The 16,110-nt window shown below is 32.4% G+C and overlaps 1 protein-coding gene across 1 annotated transcript; it reads right to left on the bottom strand.

Moving 5' to 3' along the window:
- Positions 1 to 8: 8 nt before the first annotated feature.
- LOC124494064 (cadherin-related tumor suppressor-like) lies at positions 9 to 12,027 on the bottom strand. The gene is made up of 5 exons (XM_047057208.2): positions 6,254 to 12,027; positions 6,076 to 6,177; positions 5,928 to 6,005; positions 1,667 to 5,864; positions 9 to 1,606 (listed from the first exon to the last, which is right to left on the bottom strand). Exons 1-5 carry the CDS (start codon positions 11,981 to 11,983, stop codon positions 387 to 389), a joined length of 11,328 nt encoding a protein of 3,775 aa, XP_046913164.2. The 5' UTR covers positions 11,984 to 12,027; the 3' UTR covers positions 9 to 386.
- Between the last annotated feature and the right edge of the window lie 4,083 nt (positions 12,028 to 16,110).

Here is a 16,110-nt window from a genome sequence, read left to right as displayed (position 1 = left end):
AAAGAGGATTTTGAATTATAGTCATCATTTTTAATTGAATCAAAATCAAATTTTAAAAAAATTGACAAAATACAATATGTGTGTGTACGTACAGAATGAACAAATGTTGGGAGAAAAACAAATTCACAGAAAAAAAAAAGAAAAAAGACATAAATAAATGTGGATAAAAAAATTACAAAAAAATGATAATGATAATTGGCACATATAGACAATGTAGGTGTACAGGAAACAGAACCTAATTAGCAGTAATAGTAGTAGTTTGAAGCTCTTGGAATTTTCTAAATAATATAATTGTCAATTTTTTTATCAGATTATTTACATTTAAGATGTGGACAAAAAAATTTACAAAAATTGTTGACTAGATTATCCATATACAAACACACATTTCACCATCCACCGTTGGTAGAATCACCGCCAACACCTGTATAAACAGAATAGGCTCCATAAGAATTATTTTCAATTTCATCGTCAATCATTCTGGATTTATTATTATTTGATGATTGTGGTGGTAGTGGTTGTTGTTGTTGTATCCGGTGATTCATTATGGGCGGTTGTGGTGGTGGTATAGCTACCGATCCAGTAGCTTGAGATTCACGTAAATCGTGCAGAGTGAGGATATGAGGATGGGCTGAAGATAATTCACTAACGCTGGGACTTAATCGTGATAATGGTGCATGATGATGTCCTTTCGATGTTTGACTACCACCACTATTTATGTGATGTATGTTACCAATACGATCACGATTACGATATCCTTTATAATGATAAACAATATCGATATCTGATGGTGCTATTGATGATGCATTTTCCAGATCATAATGTTCGGCACTAGCTAGAATATTACTGTAATTATCCGTATAATTTTCCGAATTTGAATGTGTATAAATCGAAGATACTACGGTCGGTGGCTGAGAATTCATAAGATGAACATTTGGATTCGAATTTATTACCGGTGGCAGTGGTGGTGGTGGAGGAGGAAGAGAAGGAGCGGCAGGCATCGGTGCTGTTACAATATCCGGTTTAGTAGTCATAGCCATTTGCATAAGTGATGTTGATGATACGTGTTGTTGACCAACAGGTGGTATTGAACGATGCTGTTGTTGAGCAGTTTTACGAATTGAATTTCGTGGATTATTGACACCGACAGAAACGGGTGGCATTTGTTGTGATGAAGAAAGGCAGTGTTGAATGCCGACAAGAGGTGGTGTTACTTGAGATTGTGATGACTGAGATAAATTCGAATTCAAACGAATGTGCTGCTGAGGAGGTTGTGATCGATGATTTACAGCTGCTGCCGAAGCAATACTATTGATTATTTCCTGTTGTTGTTGCGTTTGTTGTTGTTGTTGTTGCAATCGTTGTACCATATCATTAGAGAATTGACAATGAACATCATAAGGACGTAAAGTAGAACTGCAGACACTTGTTCCGGAAATTTTTCGTGTTTCCGATAAAAGTCTTTTACGTTGATTATGATAGACAAGAAAACTGGTCGATATAACCAAGATTAGGATGACAAAAAAGAATATAACAACCATGACACCGATTGACATTGGATCGGGTTTCGGTGATGATGCATGATATAATTTGTCCGAATCTATCAGATCTATAGAAAAAAAAATTAAAAAAATCAAATGAGATAAAAAAAGATATAAGCGCAACTTACTGTAACCAATAAAATCATCAATATCATCGATCCATACATTAAATGGTATTGATGTTTGTTTCGGATACCATGCTCGATCCTTTGCTGTAATCATCAATGAATAACCAGTAATAATTTCATAATCCACATAATGATGAAGTTTTAATTCCCCGGTTGTTTCATTCATTATGAATGGCATCTTAATATCGGCTAATTCCTCAATTTGATCAATAATTTCAAATGAACTTAGATTCTTTTTGAATAGATTGCCATATGAATCCTTATAGTTGATGGTTAAATAATCATCGAGATTTTTATTCCAATACAATTTGCTCACATTGAATGTATAACGAATCTGGTTATTAACCGAATCATTAGGCATATCCGCATCATTAGCTTTGAAGCGATAAATAAGATGATCTGCTTGAACAATTCGTTCAGAAATGGTTGTTGAATTATTATTGTTGATGGCGGTGAAAATGGGTGCAAATTGATTTGAGCCAATTGTTGATAGATTGAATGTAAATTGTTCGTAGGAATTATCGATAAGAATCTGATAAACAGTGTTGATTTCGACAATTGATTCACCATTGAATAAAAGTTGATTATAGTGGGTACGAAAAATTCGAGAACTTCGATGATCATCAGCTAATCGAATCATTGCATTCGATGTATACAATAAAGTTCCGTTTCTTAGATCAATAGGAATCTGAATCACACGATGATCATTATTTTTATCGACATTCGAATAATAACGAATCAAAATAGTTGCTTGATTCGAATTTGGTCGTTGTCCAGAATCGGTAGCGATTACAGTCAATGTATGACGATTTAAAAATGACATTTCGGTTTCATATAATTTCGGTATTTGTCTTACAACAATTTCCCCGGTTTTTGCATCGATTGCAAAATGTTTGGACCGTTCTTTCAGACGATATGTTACTAAACCATTGTAGGATTTATCATTATCAATCGCTTGAACTTTACCGATCGTATGATTTACAGCTAACCGATCAAAAGCCACATTGAATTCATAAATCGATTGGTCAAATTCTGGACGACAATCATTTTCATCCAAAACATAAATGGTAACCGTTGTTTGTGATTTCCAACTACCATCATCAGCAGTAACGGTTAGAAAATATTGTTCTTTTGTTTCACGATCTAATCTATCGATTAAATAGATTTTTCCATCGAACGAATCGATTCGAAATGTTCGCGTATCAGTCAATAGATTATATGTTACCAATGAATTATTACCCAAATCTTTATCAATACTTTGTACTTGAATAATAAAACTACCGATTGGTGTTTGTTCACTAATATTTGTCCGTAATAAATGTGTAAAACGTGGTGGATTATCATTTTTATCTTCAATGTTTACCATTACTGTAGCTATACTTTGTAAACCATCATTATCAGTAGCTCGAATTGTCAATTTGAAATGATCATTCAATTCACGATCAATTTTATCTGTAGTGAATATATTGCCAGTATTCGAATCAATTTTAAATGGTAAATTATCTTCAATGATTGAATAATGAACGTGAGTATCCAATGAATCACAATCATTTGCCCAAACTTGTTGCACAAATATTTCCGATTCTTCTTCTGGTATTGAAACATTATACATTGGTTGAATGAATGAAGGTGGATTATCATTTTCGTTTTTAACATTCAAACGTATGAATATGAATTGATATTGATCGTTGTTGTCGGTGGTGGTAGTGGCTTGTATATAGAGATCATATGATTTGATCGATTCATAATCCAATGGTCTGATGTTAATCAATGATTTATTTACAATAGTGAAATGATTGTATAAATCACCAGCATAGATTTCAATTGATAATGAATCAATGTTGGATTCAAATCGATAAAGACTTTCATTCACAACGTTAGTTTCCGATATAAATAATTCAATAAAATTTTTTCCAATTATTAATTCTGTTTCACGATATCGATCATTGTCGACCCAATCAAATTCAATAGAATATTCGGTAGATAATTTATTCATATCCGATTGATCGGTTATTATTAAATCCATTTGATTGATTTGCATTAACATTTCTTCATTAAGATTACGGCCATCTGTTTTAATTACACCAGTTTGATCATCTACTTGTAGTACATTGTAAAGACTATCATCATCGATTCGTATCTGTACACGACCATTGACGCCTTCATCACAATCGAAAACTTCGATACCAATCAAAGGGAATTTATGTTGGAAAATTGATTGTAATTTTTTCACTGGAATTTGTAATTTCAACATTGTATTGGTGACTGGAATGCCATTTATTCTAATGATTTGTGGTGAACAATCATTTTGATCATCAATAATAATCGATACATTTGTACTGATCGAATGTTTTGAATCCGAAACGATTACTTGTATTGGATATTCAGATTGTTGTTCACGATCAAATCTCCACGATGATTGTAATCGTATCATACCATTTGAATCGATAGTGAATCTATCATTAATTGGTTGTAATAACTGATATTCAATAATATCTGCTTCATCCGGATCTTTAGCTTGTATCCAGCCAATTGAAGTATTTGAATCATATTGATGATTTTCTTGCAAATGAAAAACCCTTGGGCCGCGAATAAATTCGGGAACATTATCATTGATATCGATAATTTTTATGGCAATTTTAGCCATATTTGAAAGCCTTGATAATGAATCAATGGCCATCACTTTCAATTCAATAACGTCGGATCGTTGTTGTTGCTGTAAATGTTCACGATCGATTGGTCTTTGGATCGATAAAGTGGCATTTGATGAATTTAGATGAAAACAGTCATTATAATTGTTCATTAACAAGTAATTAATATGATTCATTGATGACAATGATCGTAAATGTGGTCGTTTCATATCATTGGCACGAATCTTTCGAACAATGGCTGTAAATTGCCCAATAACGCCTGTTTGATTTTCAAACCAATTTACTTCATAACGTGATTCAGCAAACCAAGGTTTCTCATCTAATACGTTCATTATGTTTATTCTAATGTTTGCCGTATCAATATTGCCTGCACGATCGATTGCATTCACTTTCAGCTGATATTCATTGATTTCTTCATAATTCAAGCCAAGTGTAACAATGATTTGATCATCATCAATTTGAAAATGACCAAATGGATCACCGGAAATTATTTTATAATTAATATCATCAGTTGGATCAGCATCTTGTGCATCAAGTTGGAATACGGTATGACCAATCGTCACATTTTCATATACACGTAATTCATATGAATGTTGTGGAAATACGGGTGAATTATCATTGAGATCATCAATATCTATACGACAATGATGATCATTAAAACGTCCACCATAATCAGTTGCACGGACAATTAAATCATAATGATCCATTTGTTCACGATCAATCAGACTGGTTATTTTCAATTGACCATCGATTGGACCAATTATAAATGGCAACGTAGCAGTGTCATTGTTGTCGATGGCAATCAATTCATAATGAACATAGCTATTTGGTGGTGAATCTAAATCGATTGCTTCAAATGTATAGATAACCGTATCGATAGCTGTATTTTCCATAATACGAATGTTTCGTGCTGTTTTCTTCAAATCAAAACGTGGATAATTATCATTCTCATCGAGAATATGAACAGATACAATAGCAGTTGTATTTGAATAGCCATCGGTTGCAATGGCTGTTAGATTGATTGATGATTGCGTTTCACGATCTAATGGACGAACAATCGATATACAACCGGTTTTATGATCGATTTGTATTTGTTGACCATCATTATTATCGATCAAATGATATGTTATATTCATAATATCATCAATGGCTTGTGACGGTGGTGGTTCGATGTTGTGGTTAACCAAATCGGCATCAAATGCTTGTAAACAAATAATATTATTGGCAATTTTGTTTTCAAAAATATCAATCCGATATATTGATGATTCAAATACAGGTGGATTATCTGAAAGATTGATCAATTTGAATGTAATTCTTACAGGGTTCGAATTGAATTTTCCATCACTAGCAATAACTTTTAATTGATATTCATTTGGATCTGTTTCATAATCAAGCCTTTTTGATAAAGTAAATTGTCCACTACGTGAATCTAATGAAAATATTGATGATTGTACATCATTCATTTGTTCATCATCATGATCATTGACAATTGAATAGATGAGATTCTTGTTGCTTACATCGGCATCAAATGCTTGTATTTGACCGATCTGATAGAAAACAAACAATGATCGATTACTATCGATATAATTAGGTCAATGATTAGTACTTACAATTGTTCCTCTTTCGGTATTTTCCCTTATGCCAAATACATAATCGGATTGATTGAAAAATGGTTGGTTATCATTTTCCTATCACAATTAAACAATGACATGTGAATAATCGTTAAAGATTAATGATGGAAGCAAACAAAATACTCACATCAATAATATGAAATTCCATCAACGATGTAAGTAGATAGATGCCATCCGAAACACCGAAAAGAATTTTATATTTATCAATTTTCTCACAATCCAATGGTGACTGTAAACCAAATTCAATTTTAATGAAATTGATTGAATTGAAATATATTCAAAAATAAAACAATCAATACGCTTACCTGTAATGTAAATATACCAGTTTTACGATTCAATGCGAATACACCATTCGTTGAACAAGTAGAACAATTAATAATTTGAAAATCAAACTTATTATTTAAATCTTCATCAGCAATCATTTGAGAAATGTCAAATACATCTGTACCAGGTGATAATGTCTCGGACAATTCTACTATGATCGATGTATTTGTCAAATATGGTGGATTATCATTCTGATCAAGTACATCAATATGAATCATTTGCCGTTGTAGATATCTAGGTCCAATAACTAATACTTGCAATAATCGTTTTGCTAGCATTTCACGATCAATCAGATCAACAGCTGTTATTATTCCGGTCATTTTGTTGACTTCAAAATTACGATCAGTGGAATTGATTAAATAAAAATGGCAACCATCAACACCATTGGATGATGATTGATGATCATGACATTCTAATCGATAAATCTCGGTTGCTAACGGTAAATTTTCATTAATATCCAAACGAATTTCAATCATATCCAACCATGGTTGATTCGAATCGATAACGATGAATTCAATGAGATCAAAATTTTTCAATCCACCTCCATCGGTAGCACTAACATTTACAATGATTGGTTCCATCGATGACGATATCACTGTTTTCATTCTAAACACACCGGTAAACGGGTCCAAATCAAACAGATGACCATGTGATGAATATTCTAGTTTATATGTGATGGCACTGTTGACACCTAGATCAAGATCAATTGCTTTCACAGCGCCAATAATCGTATTTGGTCTTTGATGTTCGATAGTATCGATAACAATCGTGTTCGGTGTTATAAACATTGGACTTTCATCATTAACATCATCGACGATGAATATGATTTTCATACGATCCACATGACCAACATTATCTCGAACTAAAAGCCTTAGATTAATCGACTCAATAACTTCACGATCTAAATTATTCATGTTGATAATTTCACCAGTTTCTTCATTTAATTTTAATGGACAATTATTTGAATCATGTTTATGTTGAGCTGTTTCATGATCATTCGGACCATCATCACCATTGATCGATTGATAAATATTGCGATGTGTATGATAATGTGTATTACAAGCAATAATTTCAAATCTTAATCGATCATTTTGATCACAATCATTGGCTTGTAATGATAATAATTTACTACCGATATCAATATTTTCAGTGACACGAATTACTTCAGTTTCAGTTCGCCGTACAAAAGTTGGTTGACAATCATTGATATCCAAAACATTGATACGAATCGATTTCGTGCTGGCAACACGATTCACTGCTGTTTCAATCAACGAAATGTTAAGTAGATGTTGACGATTTTTTTCATAATCTAATCGATTTATAACAACAAGTTTTTCGTTAAGAATATCAAAATATTTCTGGTGATGATTGGTTCCTGATTGATTTTCAATAGCAAAATGAAATAATGCATTCGAACCTAAATCACGGTCAACGGCTTGGAATGTAAAGATTTCACTACCAATGGAAATATTTTCTGCAACAAATAATTCGACGATATTTCCCGTGAAATTTATCCATTCTGGTTGGCAATCATTAAAATCTTCAACAATAATTTTTAAATGAAATCTGCTTGAATATCGACCATCCGTTGCTTCAATGATCAATGCATAATTATCACGTATTTCACGATCCAATTGTTTCGCAAGAATTAATACACCTGATGTTTCGTTAATCGTGGCAATCATCATATCATTTGATTCGAATAATAATCGATAGCTGATAATAGAATCGACATCTAAATCGATAGCTTCAAATCTAGTTAAAACGGTGCCAATTTCCACTGTTTCAATAACAATCATCTGACCATACATTATAGCATAATCATCTTCATCATTTCGATGTATTAGTGTGACATTCGAAGGCATTTCAAATTCTGGTCGATTATCATTAATATCCAGAATTTCAATTCGAACCATTGTTTGCGATGTGAAACTTTCTTCATCAATTGGTTGATCTGTAGCTTGCACTATGATCTCGAAACGTGATAATTGTTCACGGTCAAAATTAACATTGGTCCAAATAAAACCGTTAGTAGGATCAATTTCTGCATATGAACTATAATATGAATTGACAATACTATATACAATCTGGGCATTGGGACCCAAATCATCATCCGTAGCATGTAGTTGGCCAATATAGAAAATTTGTGAATAATTCTCTGGAATTTGAAATTCATAGATATCACGATCAAATTTTGGTTTGTTATCATTAACATCTTTAATGTGAATCAACATTTGCATCGTATCTACAGATGTGGTATGGTTGTTGCTGGCAAACAATTCTGCATTGGACATGCTAATATTAAAAATGTATAGATCAGATTTCTCACGATCTAATGATTTGCGAACATAAAGATGACCACTTGGTAATATAGCAAAATGATTAACGAATGAATCAGAATTGGAATCATCTTGTCGTGAAGGAACTAATGAATAAACAAATGAATCATTACGTAGATTTTCGATATTAATTTCATAAAATATTTCATTCACAGCAATTGATTCAATGAGAAAAATTTCAATAAATTTCCTTTGGAAACGAGGTTTCCATCTTGGCGAATGAAGAACTGGTTTGACCTCGATAAATAGCCTGATAATGGCCATTGAATCATCATCTTGATCATGATGATGATGACCACAAGCTGTTGATGTTAAAGTTGATTGTTGACCATTACCATTCAATGTTGATTGTTGTTGATGGTCATCATCAATTTTCTGTTTTCGATTCTTATCAATTGCTTTGACCATTACTTTTATCAATGGATAAATATTTGACGATGATGTGGTGGTGGTTGTTGTTGATTTTTTCATCAAAAGATTCATAACATTATTATCATCATCATCATTGTTGTTGATTGCTTTAGCCAATTTTAATTCGTTATTATCAATGATAAACATATCGAATGGATTCTCATTAATAAATCTATAAATAATCGATGAATTTTCGCTGTTATCCAAATCGATTGCATTCAAATGTCGTACAGTATACATAATGGGGACATTTTCATCTATTTGAATCAAATCAAATGGCACGGGGAAATATGGTTGACAATCATCTTGATCGATTACGTGGATTTCAATATCAATATAGAAAAAATGATCCAAACAAATGGCAATTGTTTGAAGTTTGTAATGAGGATTTTGTTCACGATCAAGAATATGATTTGTTTTTAATAGATTGGATTCCAATCGAAAATGTTCATCAGGATCACCTTTAATTATGTAAAGCTGATAACGATCGATATCGACATCGTCAAGTTGTCCAACCACTGTATCGATTGGAAGATTTTCCAATATTTGAAAATGATATGATTGTCGTTGGTGATTGTTGTTGAATTCAGTGCGATTGTTACTATCGTTAATGAGAAACACATGCATTTGAACTTGATTATAATCACGTGCACAACCTAAACATTCAATGTTGAAAAAGAAATGTTGTCGATTTCGTAATAAACGAATATTTGTATTAGCGTTTTTGAAACGCATTTCTCCATTATTATTAACATGAAAAAATTGCCGAACAAGATTACCATCCTCGTCATTATTATCGTGAATTATTCGGTAATTGACGGGAATTTGAAAATCATTATTAAGTATCTGCAGTTTATTGATGATGACTGAATAATTCAAGGCACTGATCGCATGTAATGGTATGAATGAATAATATTTCTTTGGATATAATCGTGGTGATTCATCATCAATATTTCGAATTTTAACGATGATTGTCATTAATGACCAAAGTGGTTCCACTGGTCCACGATCTTTAGCTAATAACACTAGCCGGAAATGATTACCGTGATTACATTGTTCGTAGTCAAATTTGATAGTCGATATTAGTCTTTGTGATGATTCAATTCGAAATCGGTCATTATAATCATAAAGCAACTGCACATCTACGGTTCCATTTGGACCAAGATCTGCATCATTGATGATTAGATCCAGATTTAGCAAGGAATTTTCATTTAAATCAATTTCATATTGATTAAGATCTTCATTAAAATAATAACCAAGCGGTAAACGAATTTCTGGACGACAATCATTTATATCGAGAACTTTAACACGGAGTATGGCATGTGCCCATTTTGGATTACTAGCACCATCACGTGCAGCAACTCTTAATTCGAATGAATCGATATGTTCACGATCGATTATTTTGTCGGTTGTAATCAAACCGGTTATTGGATCACAACGAAAATAATGAGAATCAGGACCAGAAATTGAATATGAAATCTGTGCATTGATACCATCATCTTGATCGGTTGCATGTAATGCAATGACAAACATACCAATTTGATAACGACTTTCGACGATTGTTGCTTCATACAAATCTTTATCAAATTTAGGACCATGATCATTATGATCCTGAACAATGATGACTAAATTATCTGTCGAATATTTGGATGGTTGTCCATTATCATGAGCCATAATTGTTAGATTATATCGAGCAATGCGTTCACGATCTAAGGAGCTATTCACTTTGATTATATGTGAATTACCCAATGATTCGAGACGAAAATCACCACGTTGATTACCATCGACTATTGTAAGCCATGTACGACCATTCGGGCCATAATCAAAATCAATTACCGATACGGCAGCAACAACACTACCATTTGGAGCATTTTCATCGACATGAGCATAATCAGATTTGGAAAAATAACGAAATTTAATAATTGGTGCATGATTATTAGTTGGAGCGATACGGGCCGTAACATATGTACGACCATCTTGTCTTGGTTGGCCATGATCATGAGCGAATACCGTGAATACACAGATACGGCCATCAACATCGTCATCATCATCATTGTCCGCATCATTAGATAATTTTGATGTTGTCATTTGATGACGATTACGTCCACAATGAATAGGTCCATCATGTACAGTGGAAATAATACCCGTTTTTTCATCAATTTGAAAATCATTTAGAACCAGTGAATGTAGATAATAACTGACTCGACTATTATCACTTTGTTCTTGATCAGCATCGGTAGCATGTACCTGTAGAATGGATACATCTTTACCGATACTATCATTTAATGATACAATATAATCACTATGATCAAAAATTGGTGGATTATCATTGGAATCAAGAATTTTCACGGTAAAAATAGTCCAACTATAATGTTGTTGTCGTTGATCACTATTAGCATCCGCATCAACACTATCACTACTACCACCATCATAGGCTGTAATATTCAATAAATAACTGTTACGAATTTCACGATCAAGTTTTGCAGAAACTTCAAGATACAAGAATTTTGTTGATGAATTATAATTAAGTGTAAATGGTGATAATTCTGTGTCCTCTTGATCATCATCATTAATATCATTTGTTGTTGAGCTACCATCGTCATTATTATCATTGATAAGATTGAGAGTAAATTGTAAATCACCTTCATCTGGATCAATTGGATTATCCAGGATAACACGTGTGCCGATTGGCGATGATTCACTGAATGATAAGTTGGTATTGATATAATCAGGCCATATTGGTTCATTATCATTTACATCTAATACACGAATTTTCACTTGTATTGGATATGTTGGTGATGATGAAAGAATAACGAAATTATACAAAGAAATAGATTCACGATCCACTGGTACATCGGTTGTGACAATAACACCGGTCTCTGGATCAAGATGAAATTCAACAGGTTGATCATCATTAATATGATAATGGAAACCATTTTTTCGTTGGTATACGACCAACATATGTTTGTGGTGGTGAATTTTCTTTCACTTCAAAATAAACAGTATCACTATATGCATGACATGATGAAATCACATAATTTATAATTAATAGAAATGCAATCAATTTAATTGTTTTGAATCGATCACCACCACCACCACCACCATCATACGGTGGTGATGGCCGTGGATCGTTGATGAAACATGACGTTCCCATTTTTTTATATTTGTTGGAACTATTCGTTGAATTTCAGTGATGATGATTTTATATTGAAAAATGGCCATTGAATCATCACAATTTGACCAAACACAACAACATTATTTCAATCACACACGCACACATACACACATTGGATGATTGTAGCAGATTGAATGAATGAATCATAAACACACCTGAACAAATTCTTATTTTGAAAAAGAATTTACAAAATGAAAAAGAAATTCAGGTGTTCACAAACATAGTTGATGGAATTTTATGAAAATGTAAAAAAGAAAATGTCAAACAACACTAGCACTGTTGCTGTTGTTGCTTCTTCTTTTTTTAACAAACTGAATTTGAATGAATTAATTTTTTTTTCTTTTTCTTGGTTATGATCGCCGAATATTGTGCGAAGGAAAAAGGAGATTGTTGAATTTAAGTAAAGCTTCTTCTTCAAAAGAAAACTTTTTTTTATTTAAAACAAGAGCAACACTTGAGAGCAATACAACATAGCCAACCAAAAAAAATAAAAATAAAAATAAGACCACATGCTTGGCGCTTAATTCCTCAATTTTTCGTTCGTTCGTTTAACGTATTCACCATTTGACATGGACTTTTGAACATGCATATATGCATTCTTCATCATCAAACTCGAATAGCTTAAAGCTAAATTTCGTCGTTAGTCGCTTTTTGCATGTTGTGTGTGTATGTGTGTGTGCATGCAACAAGTTTTTTTCTGCTGAATGTTTTTGAATGAGTGAATGTGGCTGATGAGCTTGAATACAAAAAACGAAACAAAATTTCTCAAAAAAAAAAAAATTCGCTTAACAATTCGTCGATCCCGAATATGAATGAATTGAAAATGAAGAACGCGAAAAAAAATCGGGGCTTGTTTCTTCTTCTTTCTTGTTCATTGATTGTCGAGGGTCATCATCATCATATACAACAAACGTCTCAAATGAAGAGGAATGAAGTCGTGCTACAAAAAAAATCGAGACCTTTACCACCACCACCAAAAAAAATTTAACATTTAACATAACCTCTATTTCATGTTGATACTTGTCATGGTCTAGGCGGCCACCACCACTAACCAAAGCCGGAGAAACACAAACACACAGTTACCTTTATATATTCAGGTTTTTTTTGTTCAGGTAATATCATCACACACACACACACACTAGGTAAACATATAAAGGGCCAATGGCCACCTGCAGTAGTAAATTCAGGTAAATGAAAAGAGAAAGAGACTGGTGAATCTTACAACACACAAAAGCTAACACTGGTTAGTTGGCGTCTTCTTGTGATTTTTTTTGTATGAAAAAAAAGAAAAAACTTCAAACATAGAACAAGGTATACATGGCCACAATGTATGTTCATAGGTATGTTGATTTGATTGAAAATTTTTTCTACCCTCAGTGCATATGTGTGTTTCATGAACAACACAGAGGGAGAGAGAGAATGAAAAATTTTTCAACTTAACAAGCAACAAATGAGAATGAAATGAAATGTAGAAAAAAAAATCAAACCTTGTTCAATTGTCTTCGAGGAGGAAGAAGAAAGAAAAATGTTCTTGAAGATGACTAAAATAGATTCATTATTTTTTTTGGTGGGGGGGGGGCAAAGCACAGACACAAGCAGTAAAGCTTTTTTTAAACTAAAGCCATTTTTTGGTTCAAAAAACACAAAGTTGCTAAATTATGAATATTTTTTTTTTTGGAGAGAATTTGATGATTGGCCCCGAAGGTGTGTGTAGTTTGTATTCGACACGACAAATTAGATTCGGGTATCGATATATACTAATAACACAGCCACAGGTAAAGTCTTTGAGAATTTTTGTTTGAAGAATTTGAAATTACATCGTTATCGTCATCACCATCATTATTATCTGTTGTCCAGACATGGTCGAATCTTTTATTTTTTCGTAATTAAAACAACAACATTTTTCATTCATACAAGTGGTTGTTGTTGTGTAGATACATGAAATATATCTTGAAGAGCCGCTGCGCGTGTAAATTGTATGACTTGATAATATTTGGGGTATGGTAAAAACGATAAGATATGTTGTCGATTCGTTGTTGTTGCTCCAATTTGCCTAAAATAAAAAAGAAAACAAAAAAAAATTCAAGTTTTTCAGAACCAGCTTTGGATCAATCAAAAACATCTTGTTGTTTTAGCTTTTTTGTTGTTGTTGTTGTTGTTGTTGTTGCCAAGATGATCTTATAGATGTGTTTGTGTGTGTGTGTGAGAGAGAGAGAGAGAGAGAGAGGAAGAAATCTTTGAAAAGATGAAGATGATGATGGTCTTTGGCACTCATAAATTATTTTTTGTTTCTTGGTTGAATTTGAATAGTCTGTGTGTGTGTGTGTGTGAGTGAGTGTTTAGACATACCATTTTCAAATTCAATGATACTTCCGATGAATGTGAATGGTGGTCATCATCATTCATTCTTTTTTTCTGGTGGTTATGATATAAGTTATTCACAGAAATTTTCGTTCTTGTTACAAATGACGATAATGTAAGAATTTGAAAAAAAAATTCAAACGAAAAAAACAAATAAAAGGAAACTCAAAACATTTAGGAGCAAGCTGTTTACACTCGTTTTGACTTGAACGGGTGGATATAGATTCTGTTTTTTTTTTTTGGCGGCTCTTTTTGTTGTCGTTTGATTTTTTGTTGATGTTTCGATCATCTGAAATGATTATGATAATGATGGTGACGATTCGTAAATTCGTTAAAAGAAAAAAAAATGTTGACGATGATCATCATCATTGGTTCTTATCTCATTTTTTATGATTCATTTTTCTTTCTTATTGGTGGTTATTCCATTTGCAGAAAAATCTATTTATTTATCTTCTTGTTGTTCAATATAACGATAATATGAGAAGAAGAATAGAGTAAATGGGCTTTTGAATGTACATACTTTTTTTCTACAAAAATTGATTTTATCGATTGATAATGGTGAAAAAAATAAAAATTGCCATCATCATCATCAGAATGGTCAATGGCCATCATCATCATCGTTGTCGTCGTCATGATCATAGGATCAAATCATTCACAAAGAATGCCCCATACGTCTGTTTTCAAATACCACATTTTTTTTCTTGGGCCAAAATCAAAACTGAACAAAAAAAATCTGATTAATCAGATGATAAATCATGGTGTAGTGGATGGGGGTAATAATAATAATAATAATATTCAAAAATTCGAAATCAAAGAAAAAAACTCATCAGCAAGCCATCATTTTTTGAAATTCATTATTTGACCCAAATCAACAACATTCTTTATGTGAATAATATATGATTTATGTCTACTGCTGCTGCTGTGGATGCTAATTCCGATTGTTATTATTTGCTGATGGTATGATTTGAACATTTAATTTTATTATGATTCATTTATTCATTTCATTCATTCAAACAGAGAACGAAAGATTTCTAAATGTAAATTCAACCCGAAAAAAAATGATATTGAAATTGCCAATCATCATAACACACCAGGTACAAAATGTGAATTGTAAACGTTTACATTTTCTGATGGAATTCATCACACACTTTTTCGTTCATTCACACACACAAACGATCTAATCAATATGCAAAGAATACATTTTGAACCTGGCCATCATTTTCTTGTTTGTAAATGCAAATGCAAATCATCATTTTTTGTATGCAAAATATAAACAAAAAAAAATTCAAAGACATCATGTGGTGAAGATCAAAATCATTCTTTTCATTCGATCTATACATCCGTCGTCGTCGTCGTCGTCTTTTTTTCGGACATAAAATGAAGAAAGGGGGTAAAACAATCGATTTTAAAACCCAAAAAAAGAAAAATAAATTAAATTTTTTTCGCCTGAGAAATAAAAAAAATCCGGATTGATATGTGTGATGTGACCATCATTGATAATCATCATCATCATGATTTTTCGTCTTTTTTTCTGATTCAAATTTATTGATCG

Source organism: Dermatophagoides farinae, chromosome 6 (genome assembly GCF_024713945.1).
Source record: "Dermatophagoides farinae isolate YC_2012a chromosome 6, ASM2471394v1, whole genome shotgun sequence".
Taxonomy (NCBI): Eukaryota; Metazoa; Arthropoda; class Arachnida; order Sarcoptiformes; family Pyroglyphidae; genus Dermatophagoides; species Dermatophagoides farinae.
Note: the sequence above shows the minus strand (reverse complement) of the source record. Positions and strands in the feature narration are given on the sequence as shown.

Bases quoted from the DNA above. Each gene is read 5' to 3' on its own strand.
- LOC124494064 (XM_047057208.2), bottom strand. From the start codon at position 11,983: ATGTTGGTCGTATACCAACGAAAAAATGGTTTCCATTATCATATTAAT. The intron at 6,006-6,075 runs GTGAGTATTTTG...TAATTGTGATAG, and splicing joins TGGAATTTCATATTATTGAT to GAAAATGATAACCAACCATT. The intron at 5,865-5,927 runs GTAAGTACTAAT...GTTTTCTATCAG, and splicing joins ATACCGAAAGAGGAACAATT to ATCGGTCAAATACAAGCATT.